The 16,492-nt window shown below is 34.4% G+C and overlaps 1 protein-coding gene across 1 annotated transcript in view; it reads left to right on the top strand.

The window, feature by feature from the left end:
* The window catches only part of TSGA10 (testis specific 10), a 155,235-nt gene extending 141,008 nt beyond the window's left edge, over positions 1-14,227 (top strand). The window contains exons 17-20 of the mRNA XM_021701183.2: positions 3,717-3,919; positions 5,572-5,676; positions 5,851-6,000; positions 14,203-14,227. Coding sequence (XP_021556858.1) covers positions 3,717-3,919; positions 5,572-5,676; positions 5,851-6,000; positions 14,203-14,227 — 483 coding nt within the window. The remainder of the gene's footprint in view (positions 1-3,716; positions 3,920-5,571; positions 5,677-5,850; positions 6,001-14,202) is intronic.
* Positions 14,228-16,492: the final 2,265 nt, after the last annotated feature.

Here is a 16,492-nt window from a genome sequence, read left to right as displayed (position 1 = left end):
CTGCCTTCGGCTCAGATCATGATCTCAGGGTCCTGGAATCAAGCCCTACATTGGGCTCCCTGCTCAGCGGGGAGTTTGCTTCTTCCTCTCCTCCTCCCCCTTGCTTGTTCTCTCTCTCTCTTTCAAATAAATAAAATCTGTAACCTTGGGTTAGGTAATGCTTTCTTAGATCCACATCAAAAGCACAAGCCACAACAGAAAAAATAGATTAAAAGGATTTCCTCAATTTTTCCAGCACCATTTGTTGAAGAGACTGTCTTTTTTTCATTGTATATTCTTTCCTGCTTTGTCAAAGATTAGTTGACCATATAGTTGGGGGTTCATTTCTGTGTTTTCTATTCCATTCCATTGATTTATGTGTCTGTTTTTGTGCCAGTACTATACTGTCTGGATGACTACAGTTTTGTAATATAGCTTGAAGTCCAGAATTGTGATGGCTCTAGCTTTTGCTTTTCTTTTTCAAGATTGCTTTGGCTCTTTGGGGTCTTTTGTGGTTCCATACAAATTTTAGGATTGTTTGTTCTAGCTCTCTGAAAAATGCTGGTGGTATTTTGATAGGGATTGCATTAAATGTGTAGATTGCTTTGGGTAGTTATAGACATTTTAACAATATTTGCTCTTCTGCAACATGAGCATGGAATGTTCTATTTCTTTGTGTCTTCCTCAGTTTCTTTCATAAGTGTTCTATAGTTTTCAGAGTACAGATCTTTTACTTCTTTGGTTAGATTTATTTCTAGGTATCTTATGGATTTTGGTGCAATTGTAAATGGGACCGATTCCTTGATTTCTCTTTCTGCTGCTTCATTGTTGGTGTATGGAAATGCAACAGATTTCTTTGCATTGATTTTATGTCCTACAACTTTGATGAATTCCTGCATCAGTTCTAGCAATTTTTTGGTGGTCTTTTGGGTTTTCTACATAAAGTATCATGTCATCTGCAAAGAGTGAAGGTTTGACTTCTTTGCCAATTTGAATGCCTTTTATTTCTTTTTGTTGTCTGATTGCTGAGGCTAAGACTTCCAGTACTGTGAACAACAGTGGTGAGAGTGGACATCCCTGTCTTGTTCCTGACCTTAGGGGAAAAGCTCTGTTTTTCCCGTTGGAGGATGTATTAGCTGTGGGTCTTTCATATATGGCCTTTATGATGTTGAGGTATGTTCCCTCTATCCCTACTTTATAGAGGGTTTTTATCAAGAAAGGATGCTGTATTTTGTCAAATGCTTTTTCTGCATCATTACTACTCAGCCATAAAGGAGAATGAAATCTTGCCATTTGCAGTGATGTGGATGGAGCTAGAGTGTATTATGCTAAGTGAAATAAGTCAGTTAGAGAAAGACAAATATGTTATGATTTCACTCATATGAAGAATTTAAGAAACAACAGATGAATGTAGGGGAAAGGGAAAAAAAAGAGAAGGAGGCAAACCACAGAAGAGACTCTTAACTATAGAGAACAAACCGAGGGTTGCTAGAGGGCAGGTAGGTGGAGGATGGGATAAATTGGTGATGGGTGTAAAGGAGGGCACCTGTTGTGATGAGCACTGGGTGTTATATGTAAGTGATGAATCACTAAATTCTACTCCTGAAACTAATATTACGCTGTATGTTAACTAACTGGAATTTAAATAAAAACAAACAAAAAAACAGTTGAATTGTACCTTTAAGTGGGTGAGTTGTATGGTATGTAAATTATAATCCAATAAAGCTATTGCCAAAAAGAAGTGATTCTAAAAAAAAATTGACGCTCCATTTTATATTCCTCCTGGCAGAGTGTATGAAATTGCCATTGCCCATTTTAATGTTAATATGCACTAAGAAATTTGCCAATTTGATAAACTAGAACAGTGGTTCAACTGAAAGAGATTTTGCTCCCCTGTGGCCATTTAGCAATGTCTGGAGACTTTTTTTTTTTAAAGATTATTTATTTATTTATTTGAGAGAGAGAGAGTGCACGCACAAGTTGGGGGAAGGTCAGAGGGAAAGAGAGAAGCAGACTCCCTGCTGAGCATGGAGCCCAACACGGCTTGATCCCAGAACACTGAGATCATGATCTGATCCTAAGTCAGACACTTAACTGACTGAGCCACCAAGGTGCCCCTGGAGACAGTTTTGATTGTCACAACTGGGGTGGAGGGATGCTATTGGCCTCTAATGAGTAGAGGTATGCTGCTAAATATCCTACAGTGCATAAGGCACCTCCCTACGCCAAATAATTATCCAACCCAAAACATCAGTAGTGTCAAGATTAAGAAACCCTGGACTAGAAATAGCATCTTGTTTCATTTTGTATTTATTTGATTATTAGTAAGGATAGTTTTTTTTCCATATGTTTACTAATGAGTTGTATTTTGTAAATCTTCTGTTCGTATCATTTGTTCATATTTCTCATCATTTCATATAAGTTCCTTTTAGTAGTAAGATTTAACTTACTGAGTTTTTTAACTTATTTTACTAATTTTACTTATTGAGTTTTTTTTTAATTTTTTTAAAACTTGAGCATCTGTTGAGATGAGCACTGGGTGTTATACGCAAATAATGAATCGTTGAACACTACAACAAAAACTTATGTACTATATTTTGGCTAACTGAACATAATGAAAAAAAAACTTGAGTATATTTGACACACAATTTTACATTAGTTTTGGTGTACAACATAATGATTCAATAAGGTTATACAGTGTAGCTACCATTTGTTACCATACAAACTGAGTTTATATTCTTTCAGTTGTTTCCTTGTAAATTTTGGTTAGGTTTATATTGACTATTGCTATGTTTATTTTTTATATGGTTATACATCATTTTTAATTGTATCTAGTCTAGACAGTCCTTCCTCTATCTGCTCACTCCTCCCCCATAATTTCATCTTTATTAAATTCTCTTTTCCTAGAGTTTTATTTTTTCACATTTAACTTTTTAAATATATGTATAATTTATTATAATGTGTATTATGAGATAAAGAATACTTTTTTCCTAAATAGCAATATCTGGTTTTCCTCCTTTTGAAGAAACATTTGGCTTACAGAGCATTTTTGAGGCTCAAGAAAACCTTCAAAAAATGAAGCTTTCCACAGGTTTGGGCGCCTGGGTGGCTCAGTTGGTTGAGCGACTGCCTTCGGCTCAGGTCATGATCCTGCAGTCCCGGGATCGAGTCCCACATCGGGCTCCCTGCTCAGCAGGGAGTCTGCTTCTCCCTCTGACCCTCCCCCCTCTCATGTGCTCTCTCTCTCATTCTGTCTCTCAAATAAATAAATAAAATCTTAAAAAAAAAAAAAAACCTTTTAAAAAAATGAAGCTTTCCACAGGTTTATGCAAGAGAGGAAATGTGCAGTTACTCCTTATCTTCCTTAACTATGAAGGACCATAATATTCTACAAGGTAGTCAGGTGTTTGTAACTCACCTAACTCAGCACAAAGCAGTGTCATGTATAGCACCATGTCAGTCTTGCAGAAATATATAAAGAAATATGAATGCTGGGAATGGAAATCCTTTGCAGTTCGGGATTATTAATGTTAAATTAATGAAATTTTTTATATGATCAGAGAGTTGGAGAAAGTGATACTGCGTGTGTGTATGTTTGGTAAGAAGGAAAACATAATTTCTAATTAAGAAATTGGAAGAGGTTGTCAGTTTATAACATAATACAGAAATTTTATGAGTCTCTGATAATCAGTTAAATGAATAGGAATAAGTATAGATATCTTCCTATTATCGTACAGATGGAGAATGAGTTAGATTCTGCTCGCTCTGAAATAGAACTCCTCAGGAGTCAGATGACAAATGAGAGAATCTCCATGCAGAATCTAGAAGCTTTGCTGGTGGCCAATCGAGACAAAGAATATCAGTCTCAGATAGCGCTTCAAGAAAAAGATTCTGAAATTCAGCTTCTTAAAGAACACCTTTGTTTGGCAGAAAATAAAATGTGAGTTGGCTAGCAATATAGTAGCATGAAGTCATATTTTTAAAATTTTTGATATTTTATAGGTTAGTAGAATTTTAAAGCTGGAATTCAGGCAATTTAGTGCCCATCTTTTGCCATTAATTAAACTGAGAACCAGAAATACTGTGATTTGCCTAAGATTTAGTACTCATTTCTATTATATGTTTATCTAAATTTAAAATTTAACCATCTTTGTTGATTATTTCCAACAGAGATTTGGATATAATAGAATGTCTGACCTAAAATATTACCTTTTAGAAATATTATAACAAGTTTTTAGAAAAAAATTAAGCACTACTGAAACCAGAGGAATTTTTCTGTTTATGGACCCACCTGGTATTGCTGCCTAGTATTTAGACTTGTCACTTAATATTTCCTTATGCACCTTTAAGTATGTGTTGGGTACCTGGAAGAACTCCTACATTCACAGAATACTGAAGACTTCCCTTAGAGCACTGATTTGGGGGGTTTTGTTTTTTGTTTTTTTAAGCATCCCTAGCTCCATTAGCATCTTATTATAAGACCCTTGGCTAGAAGGTTGGGTAGAAATGCCTGCCTGGACACTGAATGTTTTATTATTAAACTTGGTGACCTCTCACAAAAACTGATGGGGACCCTTAGCTTCTATTGTTATCTGTCCCATCTATAACACTTTTTCATTCAGCCTCAACTCTGCCCTCCCATCTGAGCATGGGACCTGGGGGGGAAAGGATAGGAATCATGGTCTCAGGAATCAGTCACTCCTAGGAGCCCCTGACTGAGGAAAGGCTGCAAAGCCAGGGCCAGTTTCCTTGAGAAACTGTTTTCAGGTTATGGTAGCTGTGAGTCATTCTTTTCAGTCACTGTAGCTGGGCTTTTTGTAATATCTTCAACTGGTTCTGCAGGATCACTTTCTCAAGCTGGTATTTGGAAATCTACCTTAGTGAAATATGCCCAACCCCCTCACCTTTAGGGATGCATTCTGTTTTAGACTGGTTGGTAAGTATAATCACTTAGAACTGGTAAGCATAATAAACTTTTGTGTTCTTAATCTCTAAAGTTTAGATTTTAGCAGTCAACAGTGCTGTCTGGCAAGCAAAGAGGATAGAATATCCTGTGCAAGCAGCATTCATTGCTTTCATCATCTTCCTTATGACAGTGTGCCTTATCACAGAGTTTTTGAGGCATTGTTTGGCCCTAAGGAGGATCCTGTTAAATTGAAGAGATTTTATGTTTTTAACAGTTTGTATATCAAATTTCATTATAAGTATATACAAAACACTTGATTTAATAAATATATATAATAGGACTAATAATGGTGTTGATTATTTGGTATAATACTACTTTACATATAATACCTTAAAGTACTTTAAAAAATAAATAATATAGATAACATAATATTATCCCATCTAAACATAGGGAAACAGAGAAGGCTTAACTAATTGAATGGGACTGAGAGAGCTTAGCTTTTTCAAGTAGGCTACTTTCACATTTACTACTTCTAAAACTGCCACATTTTAGATGTACTAATATATCCATAAAAATCACAGTCTGGCATGGTTCCAGCTGAGGAACCATTGCCAACATGGTTTAATGTACTAAGTCCTAGCCATATTTTAAATTTAATCAACTGTCACTCATACTTTTTTACACAGGGCCATCCAGAGTAGAGATGTGGCCCAGTTCAGAAATGTTGTAACACAGTTGGAAGCTGATTTAGACATTACCAAACGACAACTAGGGACGGAGCGCTTTGAAAGGTAAGTTTGTCTCTATGCAGTGTTCAGTCTGGAAAGCATTTTTTTTTTTTTAAATAACAGATTTTGGTAATTTCATGATGGTTAGCTTTTAAATTAGGAACTGAACTACAGTTTTATGACAGTATTAATACAGCACTGGATATAAAGTTTAATAGTCTCACTATTTTGCTTCAGGGAGAGGGCTGTACAAGAACTTCGCCGCCAGAATTACTCAAGTAATGCTTATCATATGAGTTCCACAATAAAGCCAAATACAAAATGTCATTCACCAGAACGTGCTCACCATCGATCTCCTGACCGAGGCCTAGATCGATCGTTAGAAGAGTAAGTAGTTCAAGGATCCATTCTCTGGAGACCATATAGCAATATACAGGGAATATTTGAGGGAGTAAGGAAGCTCAAATCAATCTATCATTAATAGTGCTATTTAAACACAATTACATGATTAGGTATACCAACAAATATAAAGTATTTTGATCATTATTTTATATAAATTTGCTAAAATGAAAGATCTTATTCTATCTGATGTTTACATAAATTATATTTTTAAAATCTAATTTACTTTTATTCTAAAACTTAAATTTTTCCATATACTTACATTAACAAAATATTGGTTAATTATAGCACCATAAAATACTTATTCTTTAGGAAAGTAGTTTATTTTTCAGAGGAAAATATTTTAGATATATTCCTATATGTCACAAATTTTGTAAAAACACTTCTATTTGGAAATAAATTCAAACTTATAAGAAGTTATAAAAATAAAATAATGCAGAGAACAGCTATATACCTTTTACCCATACTCATTGTCATTAAAATTTTACTCCATTGCTTTCTCTGTGTTTGAGCCAACACATTTGCTGTCTTATGTACTCACATTTTTGCATATGTTTCCGCTCTCTCCATGCACACACGGACACACACACACACACACATTTTAAAAACATAACCAATACCTCCAGTTCCAAACCACCTTCCCAGGTTTCTTCCTTCCCTTTTTTCATTTTGTATTTGTATGTCCTTTTTTCTACAGTGAGAATCCGGGCTCAACATCAGTGTGTTTATCAACAATATATACATGTTACTCTTTTTTTTTTTTTTTTTAAAGATTTTATTTATTTATTTGAGAGAGAGAATGAGAGACAACACGAGAGGGAAGAGTGTCAGAGGGAGAAGCAGACCCCCTGCCGAGCAGGGAGCCCGATGTGGGACTTGATCCCGGGACTCCAGGATCATGACCTGAGCCGAAGGCAGTTGCTTAACCAACTGAGCCACCCAGGCGCCCTACATGTTACTCTTTTGCTCAATCCCAGAGTGCATCTAAAATAGTTTCAGAATTTCTTCACCTATGTCACTACATTAAATAGACCAACATAAAAGTTCATGATCTATTTGTAATTCCTGTTTCCATACACTACTCTGCCCAAATCTTGAGGGCATAGCATGTAGTCAAATATTAATTTATAGATTACTTGGATTAATTCCTTTTTTCCCCTTTTACTATGATTATGATATGCATTTAAAATAACATTAGATTCATTTACTTCAATTTGCTTTCACTTTTCATTTTTCCCCTTCCTAGCTTTTTCCTTGATTTAGCTTTATTTTTGAATATGTAGGTCAATATGCTTTTAAAAGTCAAAACTCTGCAAAAAGTAATACTCAGAGAAGTGTTACTTTCTCCTGTATATCCTCCATTCCATGTCCCCCATATTGCTTTATAGTTTTATGATAATGACATTCAGATATATTTTTCTTATCTTTTCATATGCAAAGGTAGCATACTATATATGCTTCTTTTCACTTTGCTTTTCTCACTGCTTTTAGAAGTCACTTCATATTCATAGTGTTCCTTTACAGCTGCATAGTATTCCATTTTATGGATATGCCATAATTATGCAACTGACCTCCTATATTTGGACATCTAGGTAGTTTTCAACAATTTGCAATTACAAATAAGGCTGTAATGAATGTGTTTTCGTATTGGTGGAGGTGTATCTTAAGGATAAATTCCCAGAAGCAGGATTTCTGGGTCAAGGGGTAAATGTGTATGTATATAGTTTGGTTAAGTAGTGCCAAATTACCCTCTATAGGGGTTGTAGTATTTTGCACTCCCACCAGCTGTGGGTGAGAGTGCCTGTTTCCCTACAGCCTAATCAGCAGAGTATACTGTCAAGTTCTGAATTTTTGCCAGTATGGTGGGTAAGAAATGGTATTTCAGTGTAGTTTTAATTTGCATTTCTCTTTTTATGAGTGAATTTGAATATGTTGTCATATGTTTAAGGGCTGTTTTATATCTCTCTTTTTTTAATTGTCCATTTCTTTTGCCCATTTTTCTAATGGAATATTCTCTTTTTGTTAAATTTTTTTTATAAATGTGGGAAATTAGTCTTTTACTACTGATATATGTTGCAAATATTTTCTTCCATTTTGTCATTTTTCGATTGATTTTACTCTATTTTTCCCATGGAAAAGTTTCTATTTTTATGTAGTCAAATTTTAAAATGTATTTAAGCATCCACATTTCTGTTTATAGTTAGAAAAATCTTTCCTTATACCCAGATAGATAATAGAGGAAATCAGTGTTTTTAGTTTAAATGTTTTAGTACTTATATAAGTTTTGTATATACATACACTTTTATATATATATATATATATATATGGTTTTACTTTTTACATTTAGATTTCTGATCCATTTAGAGTTTCTTTTGTATGAGTGGATCTAATTCTTTTGTAGAGTGGATCTAATTTTACTTTTTTCCAAATGACTAACCGGTTGTCTCAAGATCATTTATTAAAAAAATTTTATTTATTTATTTATTTATTTATTTATTTATTTATTTATTTATTTCTTATGTTAATCCCCATACATTACATCATTAGTTTTAGATGAAGTGTTCCATGATGCATTGTTTGTGCATAACACCCAGTGCTCCATGCAGAATGTGCCCTCCTCAATACCCACCACCAGGCTAACCCATCCTCCCACCCTCCTCCCCTCTAGAACCCTGTTTGTTTTTCAGAGTCCATCGTCTCTCATGGTTCGTCTACCCCTCCGATTTCCCCCGCTTCATTCTTATTAAAAAGATTTTGTCCAAGTGATTCAAGTCTCTCTCTGGACTTTCTCTTCTGTTCCTTTGGGTTTATTTATGTTAAAGTCCCACACTATTTTAATTATAGACCCTTTGTAATATTTTTAATTTTTTTTTAAAGATTTTATTTATTTATTTGAGAGAGAGAATGAGAGAGAGGGAGAGCATGAGAGGGGGAGGGTCAGAGGGAGAAGCTGACTCCCTGCTGAGCAGGGAGCCCGATGCAGGACTCGATCCAGGGACTCCAGGATCATGACCTGAGCCGAAGGCAGTCGCTTAACCAACTGAGCCACCCGGGCGCCCAGTAATATTTTTAATTTTTTAGGACTAGTCTGATGGTTTGCTGGTAAACTGGCTGTCCAAAAAAAGGGGAGGGAGAAGCCCTGGTTTATAGCATTTGTCAATTTCAGTGGTGTAAATATGCCCACTGTGGCCAGTTTACTGGCCAGTTTGTTTGTTTGCTTCTTTCTTTCTTTCTTTCTTTTTGTTGAAGTGCAGTTGACATACAATGTTATCATAGTCTCAGGTGTACAATACAGTGATTACACAATTCTATACATTCTATAAATATATTATACAGTTTCAAGCTACCAAACCTAGTTTAACCACGAGCTCACAAAATTTCTGAATATTTACAATCAGCTGTGAGCCAGCTCCAGCATACCAATAGGCTAGTGCCTATAAGAACTCTTCCTTTTAAGTATTTGCCTACATTTTCATGCGAGTTTATTTTCCATATTACGTAACTACTGAATCGTTGAACACTACAACAAAAACTTATGATGTTCCATCTGAAATTTAGTGTCAGCTTGTCTAGCTCCAATTTGAAAAGCCCATTGGAATTTTTTTTAATATATTTTTTTAACATTTTATTTATTTATCAGAGAGAGAGAGAGAGACAGAGGCAGGCAGAGGGAGAAGCAAGGCTCCTTGCTGAGCAAGAAGCCCGATGTGGGACTTGATCCCAGGACCCTGGGATCATGACCTGAGCCGAAGGCAGATGCTTAACCGACTGAGCCACCCACGCGTCCCAAGCCCATTGGAATTTTTATTAGAATCATATTAAATTTATAAATTAACTTGGGGAGAACTGGCATCTTGGTAATGTTGAGCTGTCCTAACCAAAAAAAAGAGATGTCTTTCCATTTTTTCAAACTCACATTGTGTCATTCAAGAAGAATAATAAAAAAATAAAATAAAATAAAAAGCTTTTTTTAATTAAAATAAGAATGTGTTGCAGTTTTCTTTATATAGGTTTTGAACATTTCTTAAGTTTATTCCTAAATATTTTATCTTTAGGTTTTTCTCCCTATTCATTTTATCTTCAAAAAATGCTATTTTTGCATGTTAATTTATGATCATGTTATCTTGCTAAATTTTTTTATTGTTTCATTAAGTTTTGTCATTGATTCTTTAGGGGAGTCCAGGTATGTTATCATGTCATCTGCAAAAAAGGGATCATTTTATTTCTTCTTTTCCTATTTTTATCTCTTGAATTGTATTCTCTAATTAATTGCAATAGCTAGCATCTTCAGAATAGTGATAAATAGTAGTGGAGAAAATGGGCATCCTTGTTTTGATTCTGACCTTAAGTGGGAATGCCTCTAGGGTTTGTCAAATCAATGTAAGATGTTGGGTTTAGGACTGAAGTATAAATGTTTTATGATATCTGCCTATTTTTATTTTCTCAGGAATTTTTTTTATTAGGAATGGGTTTTTAATTTTTTCAAAGGCTTTTTCAGCATCTATAAAGATACAATTTTTCTCTTTAGAACTGTCAATATGTGAATTATAGATTTTCAGATATTGAACCATCTTTGAATTTATGGTATAAACCTTACTTGGTCTTAGTGTATTCTATTCTTAATGTTCACTTATATTTTATTTTAGATTTCTGTATCAGTATTCGTAATATTGGTCTATAACTTTTTTCTTTGTACTCTTATCAAGTTTAGATATAAGTGTTATATTTGCTGCAAAAAAGGATTTAGAGTTTTTCATTTACTGTGCTTTGAAACAATTTGTGTAGTTTGTGATTATCTGATCTCTAAGGATTAGTTTGGGTTCACCTGTGAAACCATACAGCCTTGGTTCTTTCTTTTTTGTGAGGTATACTTCCTTGATAAATTTTTCTGTTTTTTTTGGGGAGGGGGGATTGTTTTAAGCTTTCTATCTCTATTCATCTAAAAATATTTTCTCTAGGTTTTTTTTTTTAAGATTTTATTTATTTGAGAGAGAGAGAGCATGAGTGCATGCATGAGCGGGGGAGGGGGAGAGGGAGAGGGAGAAGAGGACTCCCCACTGTAGTCTCAATGTGGGGCTCATCCCAGGACCATAGGATCATGACTTGAGCCGGAGGCAGATACTTAACCAACTGAGCCATGAAGTGCCTCTCTCTAAGTTTTTGAATTTATTTGCATAAAAGTAACCAATGCTTTATCTTATGAATTTTAAAATTTCCTTTGTATCAATAGTTATATCCCATTGTCATTTCTTAATTGTATGTATGTGCTTTCCTCTTCTATTTCTTTGTTGCCTTAGCCAGTGATTTGTTTACTTTGTTTATTGCTTCAAAGAACCAGCATTTTGATTTATTGATTTATTTTTCTTTATCTTATTAATTCATGGTTTTGTTCATATTATTTCTTTCCTCTGCTTTTTATTTACTTTGTTGGCTTTTTCCCCTTAGTATTTTAAGTTAGGAATTTAATTCATTTATTGCCATTCTTTCATTCTTATTGATGTAAATATTTAGGGCTATGAATTTTCCAGTGATCAATGCTTTAAATGTATCCCATAGATTCTGATATGTCGTGTTTTTGTTATTATTTTTTTAGAAATTCTTTAATTTCTATTTTGTTTTCACTTTTACCCAAGAGTTATTTGATAGAAAATCTTGTAGTTTCCAATAAGAAGAGCTTTTTGTGTTTCCATTTCATTTTTAAATTTCTAGTGTTATTGTATTGTGATTAGAGAGTATTGTTTATAATATTTCTATTGTGGAAGCTACTGATGTTTTCTTTGTACTTTACTACATGATCAATTTTTGTGGATAGTTCACGTGCACCTGAAAAGATATTCTTTCTTATCAGGGTATATATTTCTAGTGTATATGTATCTAAAAGATTTTCCTTTTTGATTTTATTTAGTTCTTTTATGCCATTGCTTAATTTTTGTTCATTTGGCCTGTTTTACTAAGAATGGTACTTTAAAATCTCCTGTTATTATTATGTTTTTATTTCTTTTTATATCTCCTATAAATTTTGTTTTATGTAGGTTTACTGTTTTATTTGCTGCATGGATATTCTGAACTGTCATATCTACATTGTGGGATGTGAATTTTATGAAGTGTACTTTTCTGATGCATTTAATTCTTTGGAGGTGGAAGGTGCTTGTCTAGTATTTGAGTTGCAAATACTTAATATCTCCAACTGCCTTGCAAATCTTTGTCCATCTCTTTATTTTTAGCTTTTCTGAGTCACTGAATTTTAAGTATATCTCTTATTTATAGTATGGATTTAAGTTTTGCTTTATGAGTCATTTTAAAATAATGGATGAGGTAAGCTTTTTCACATTATTGATATGACTGTGAAATTTGATCTCAACTCTGTCATATTATCTTATGATAGCTGTGTTTATCATGTGACATTTATTGTATTTCTCAATTTGGCTCTTCCTTGCTTTTGGCCATTTCTTTTGATATTCAAGGTTTGCATTTTATTATAGTAGTCACCTTTCTATTAATAATTTTAATAGTGCCATTAATTCCCTTTTTTCTTAATCTTTTGCTGTTAGTTTTAAATGGTATATTTTGACTGCCACCCATTACCTAGACAACAGTCAGTGTACTTAATTTACTTTCCCCAACCACTAATCTGTTTACTGCCCCTATAGTTTTACCTTTTCAAAGTTGTCCTATAAATGGAATCATGTATGTAGCCTCTAGTGACTGACTTTCACACAGCATAATATATTTGAGATATATCCAGGTTGTTGTATGGATCAGATGTTGTTGCATGTTCCTTTTAACTGCTGAGCAGTATTTCCTTGTATGGCTGCACCACAGTTTTGTTTGCTTTGTTATACTTTTTATTTTGATTTTTTTTTTAAGATTTTATTTATTTATTTGACAGAGAGAGAGACACACTGAGAGAGGGAACACAAGCAGGGGGAGTGGGAGAGGGAGAAGCAGGCTCCCCTAAGAGTAGGGAGCCCGATGCGGGGCTTCATCCCAGGACCCTGGGATCATGACCTGAGCTGAAGGCAGACGCTTAAGGACTGAGCCACCCAGGCGCCCCATGTTATACTTTTTATTTTGAAATGACTACAGTCTCACAAGTAGTTGCAAAAATAGTACAGATAATCCCACATATCCTTACCCCAACTTCCCCAATGTATCTTACAAACCAGGAAATTGATATCGGTATAATATGATTAACTAGGCCATAGGCCTTATTCAGATTTCATTTTTACATGCACTCATATGTATGTGTGTGCAGGTTTTTTAACACAACACTCATATACCACAATTACAAGCACAATACTATACTATATTGCCCATCAGCACCAAGGAACCTGCTCCCTCATATGATAACTTTTCATAGTCACAGCCCTCCCCTCTTCCTCCCTGGCAAACATTAATTTGTTCTCCATATCTTTAATTCTGTCATTTTGAGAATGTTATATAAAGGGAATCACACACAGTGTATAACAATTTGAGACTGGCTTTTTTCATTTAGCACAATGCCCATGAGATCCATCCAAGTTATATGTATCAACCCTAAGAGACTCTTAACTATAGGGAACAAACTGAGGGTTGCTGGAGGGGCACTGGGCAGGGGGATGGGGTAATTGGGTGATGGACATTAGGAGAGCACTTGATGTAATGAGTATTGGGTGCTATATGCAGCTCATCAATCACTAAATTCTACCCCTGAAACTAATAATACACTATATGGTAACTAAATTGAATTTAAATTAAAAAATTTTTAAAAAGAAAAAAATTAGTTCATTTCTTTTTATTGTTTTTTTTTTTTAAAGATTTTATTTATTTATTTGATAGAGACACAGCGAGAGAGGGAACACAAGCAGGGGGAGTGGGAGAGGGAGAAGCAGGTTTCCTGCCAAGCAGGGAGCCCGATGTGGGGCTCGATCCCAGGACCCTGGGACCATGACCTGAGCTGAAGGCAGACGCTTAACAACTGAGCCACCCAGTCGCCCCATTTCTTTTTATTGTTGAATATTATTCCATGTTATGGATGTATCACAGTTTGTGAAAGCTGAATAAAAAAAATACATTGTATATGTTTTCCTTCACAGAGGCTGGGAAAAAAATTTTAAGTATTGCCAAAATAATGTCAGAATACATTTTTTTATATATCAGTGAAATCTTTGAATTAACTATACTAATCTGCAATTTTTTTCTCTCTCATAGGAATCTTTGCTATAGAGATTTCTGACACACGAAGATTCTTCACATCCTTGGGAAAGGTCAAAGTTACAAACTGATTTTTTTTTTTTTTTGCTACATGATTGCATTTATCTTTTGAATGCTTGACAATGTTAAATGTATTTATTAACTTTGTGCCTCTGAATCTCTGTTCTCATGTGCCATTTTGCAGTGATCTGAGATGACTTATAAAAACAAAAATGCATATGGCTCTTTCTATCCGTGCAGTAATAGTGAGTGTAAAATCTGCTTACTTCACTATTGAACACTGTTATGTTAACTATCCGGAGTAAATAAAGAAGCTTATAAAAAGAGGGAAAAGTGTTTTTACAAAACTGATTTCCTTTCCTTTCTTGATATCTCAAATAATTGGTTAAATTTTTTCTTTGTGATTTATGCTTTCATTGCTGGAGAAGTTGTGCCAAAATAGGCAAAGTTTAACAATACTGGCCTGGGACCCAATATTCCATTTGGGAACCAACCTGACATAATTTCCAGGCCATAATCTGATTTCAAAGCAGCAGATAGTAGGAGTGTGTCAGAGTTTTTAAATCCATAGTATTGTACCACTAATTAACATACATTTTCTGCAATTGTGTTTACCCGTACTATTTTTAGAAAGGTAGGTGATGCTATATTTGTCAAGAATGTAAGATTTTTTTAAAAATCTGTATTTTAATAAGTTTTCTTTAAAATATTAAAGTACTGCAATCAACTTAATTGCCATTTTATTTATTTTTTTGCCTGTTGCAGGTGTCTGTAATGTAGAGCAACAAGTTTAGTGATGTTTTCTTATTTCTCCTAAAACTTCCTAAATCTTTTACCTTTTCTCTCCATAGGCTTTGATTTAATGTTGATATTAAAGCCTGACACTACTGTATTTTATTGATTGATATGAGCTATTTGTATTCTTGCCATTTTAATAAAAAAAAAAACAAGTCCTGTCATTAATAATATTCATATGAAGTAGACAATTTCTCATTTTATATAGTTACTATGCAGTATCACTACAGTAGGACAGTGCCCTGATTTAGGTCTTGTTTAATCACTAGCACTCTGATATTTTACTATAAATTCATGCTATATATTCACTTTAGTTTGATTTTAAAAAACCTTGAGGTTTACCTATCTAGCTCAAGACAGTCATTATAGATTGGTTTTAAAAAAATTGAATAATTTTTTAAAATAAGATGTCCTTTTTATAAACATAGTAGAGAATAATATACAAAAAAGTTGTTCTTTCTAATGTTAAGTAATATACTGATAAATATGTGAAATTAACCTTTGGTAGGTGATACAATGACCTAAGCACTAGGTCACCACAGCATTAATTTTAGTCTATGTACCTCCTAGGAGAGCTGACAAGGAGTTGAGTGTCACCTGTCATTTGTATTTAACATATGTTGTATGTTGAGGGCAGTATGTGGGGAGAGGAACATAAGAGACTAGGAATGAAGTATGTGAGAAAATATTTCCATACTTGATTAGAAGTATACTGTACTTGACTTTTGCTGTTAATTACAGAATATTTAAAGGAAAATTATATGCTAATTATGAAGGGGTCAACATTTTCCAAAGGTTGGGAAACTGCAACTGTATTCTATGTTAAAACTCAAAGAAAGGATTTTTTCTTATGGTAGTATTTAAGAACACATATCATTTTAAATGAGATTCTAATCACTTGAGATAAATATATAATAGCCTACTGATATGGTAGAGACTACCATAAAATACACAATGCAAAAACTATAGGAGACATATTCTTTTCTTAATGACAAAAAAATCTGAAAAAGAGCTCTCAGCTTTGAAATGTCATGTTGAGTACAAAGCACCCACTCTTGCTGAAGTAAGGGTGTTTTGAAAGAAGATTGTTAACCCTCCAAGTTAAATATCTCATGGGCGTTGTGTTTCATTCAGTACATCTAAAATAAATTCAACAATGTCTCCCCCTTGTATCCTCTATCTTTGTTTCCCATGGTAGAGTGTCATCAGCTACCATGTCGGATGCCTGAGCCCTGTGCCCACATGCCATCTCTGGTCACTCATTCCCCTCTCACTGCACACATTCAGTCAACTTCTTACTACACAATATTGCTGAAAGAAATTAACGAAGACCTAATTAAGTGAAAAGACTTCCCACATTCATGGATTAGAAGGCTTAATATTGGGCGCCTGGGTGGCTCAGTTGGTTAGGCGACTGCCTTCGGCTCAGGTCATGATCCTGGAGTCCCGGGATCGAGTCCCGCGTCGGGCTCCCTGCTCGGCAGGGAGTCTG

The sequence above is a fragment of the Neomonachus schauinslandi genome, chromosome 10 (genome assembly GCF_002201575.2).
Source record: "Neomonachus schauinslandi chromosome 10, ASM220157v2, whole genome shotgun sequence".
Taxonomy (NCBI): Eukaryota; Metazoa; Chordata; class Mammalia; order Carnivora; family Phocidae; genus Neomonachus; species Neomonachus schauinslandi.
The sequence above is the reverse complement of the archived record's forward strand: the minus strand, read 5'-3'. Positions and strand labels throughout refer to the sequence as shown.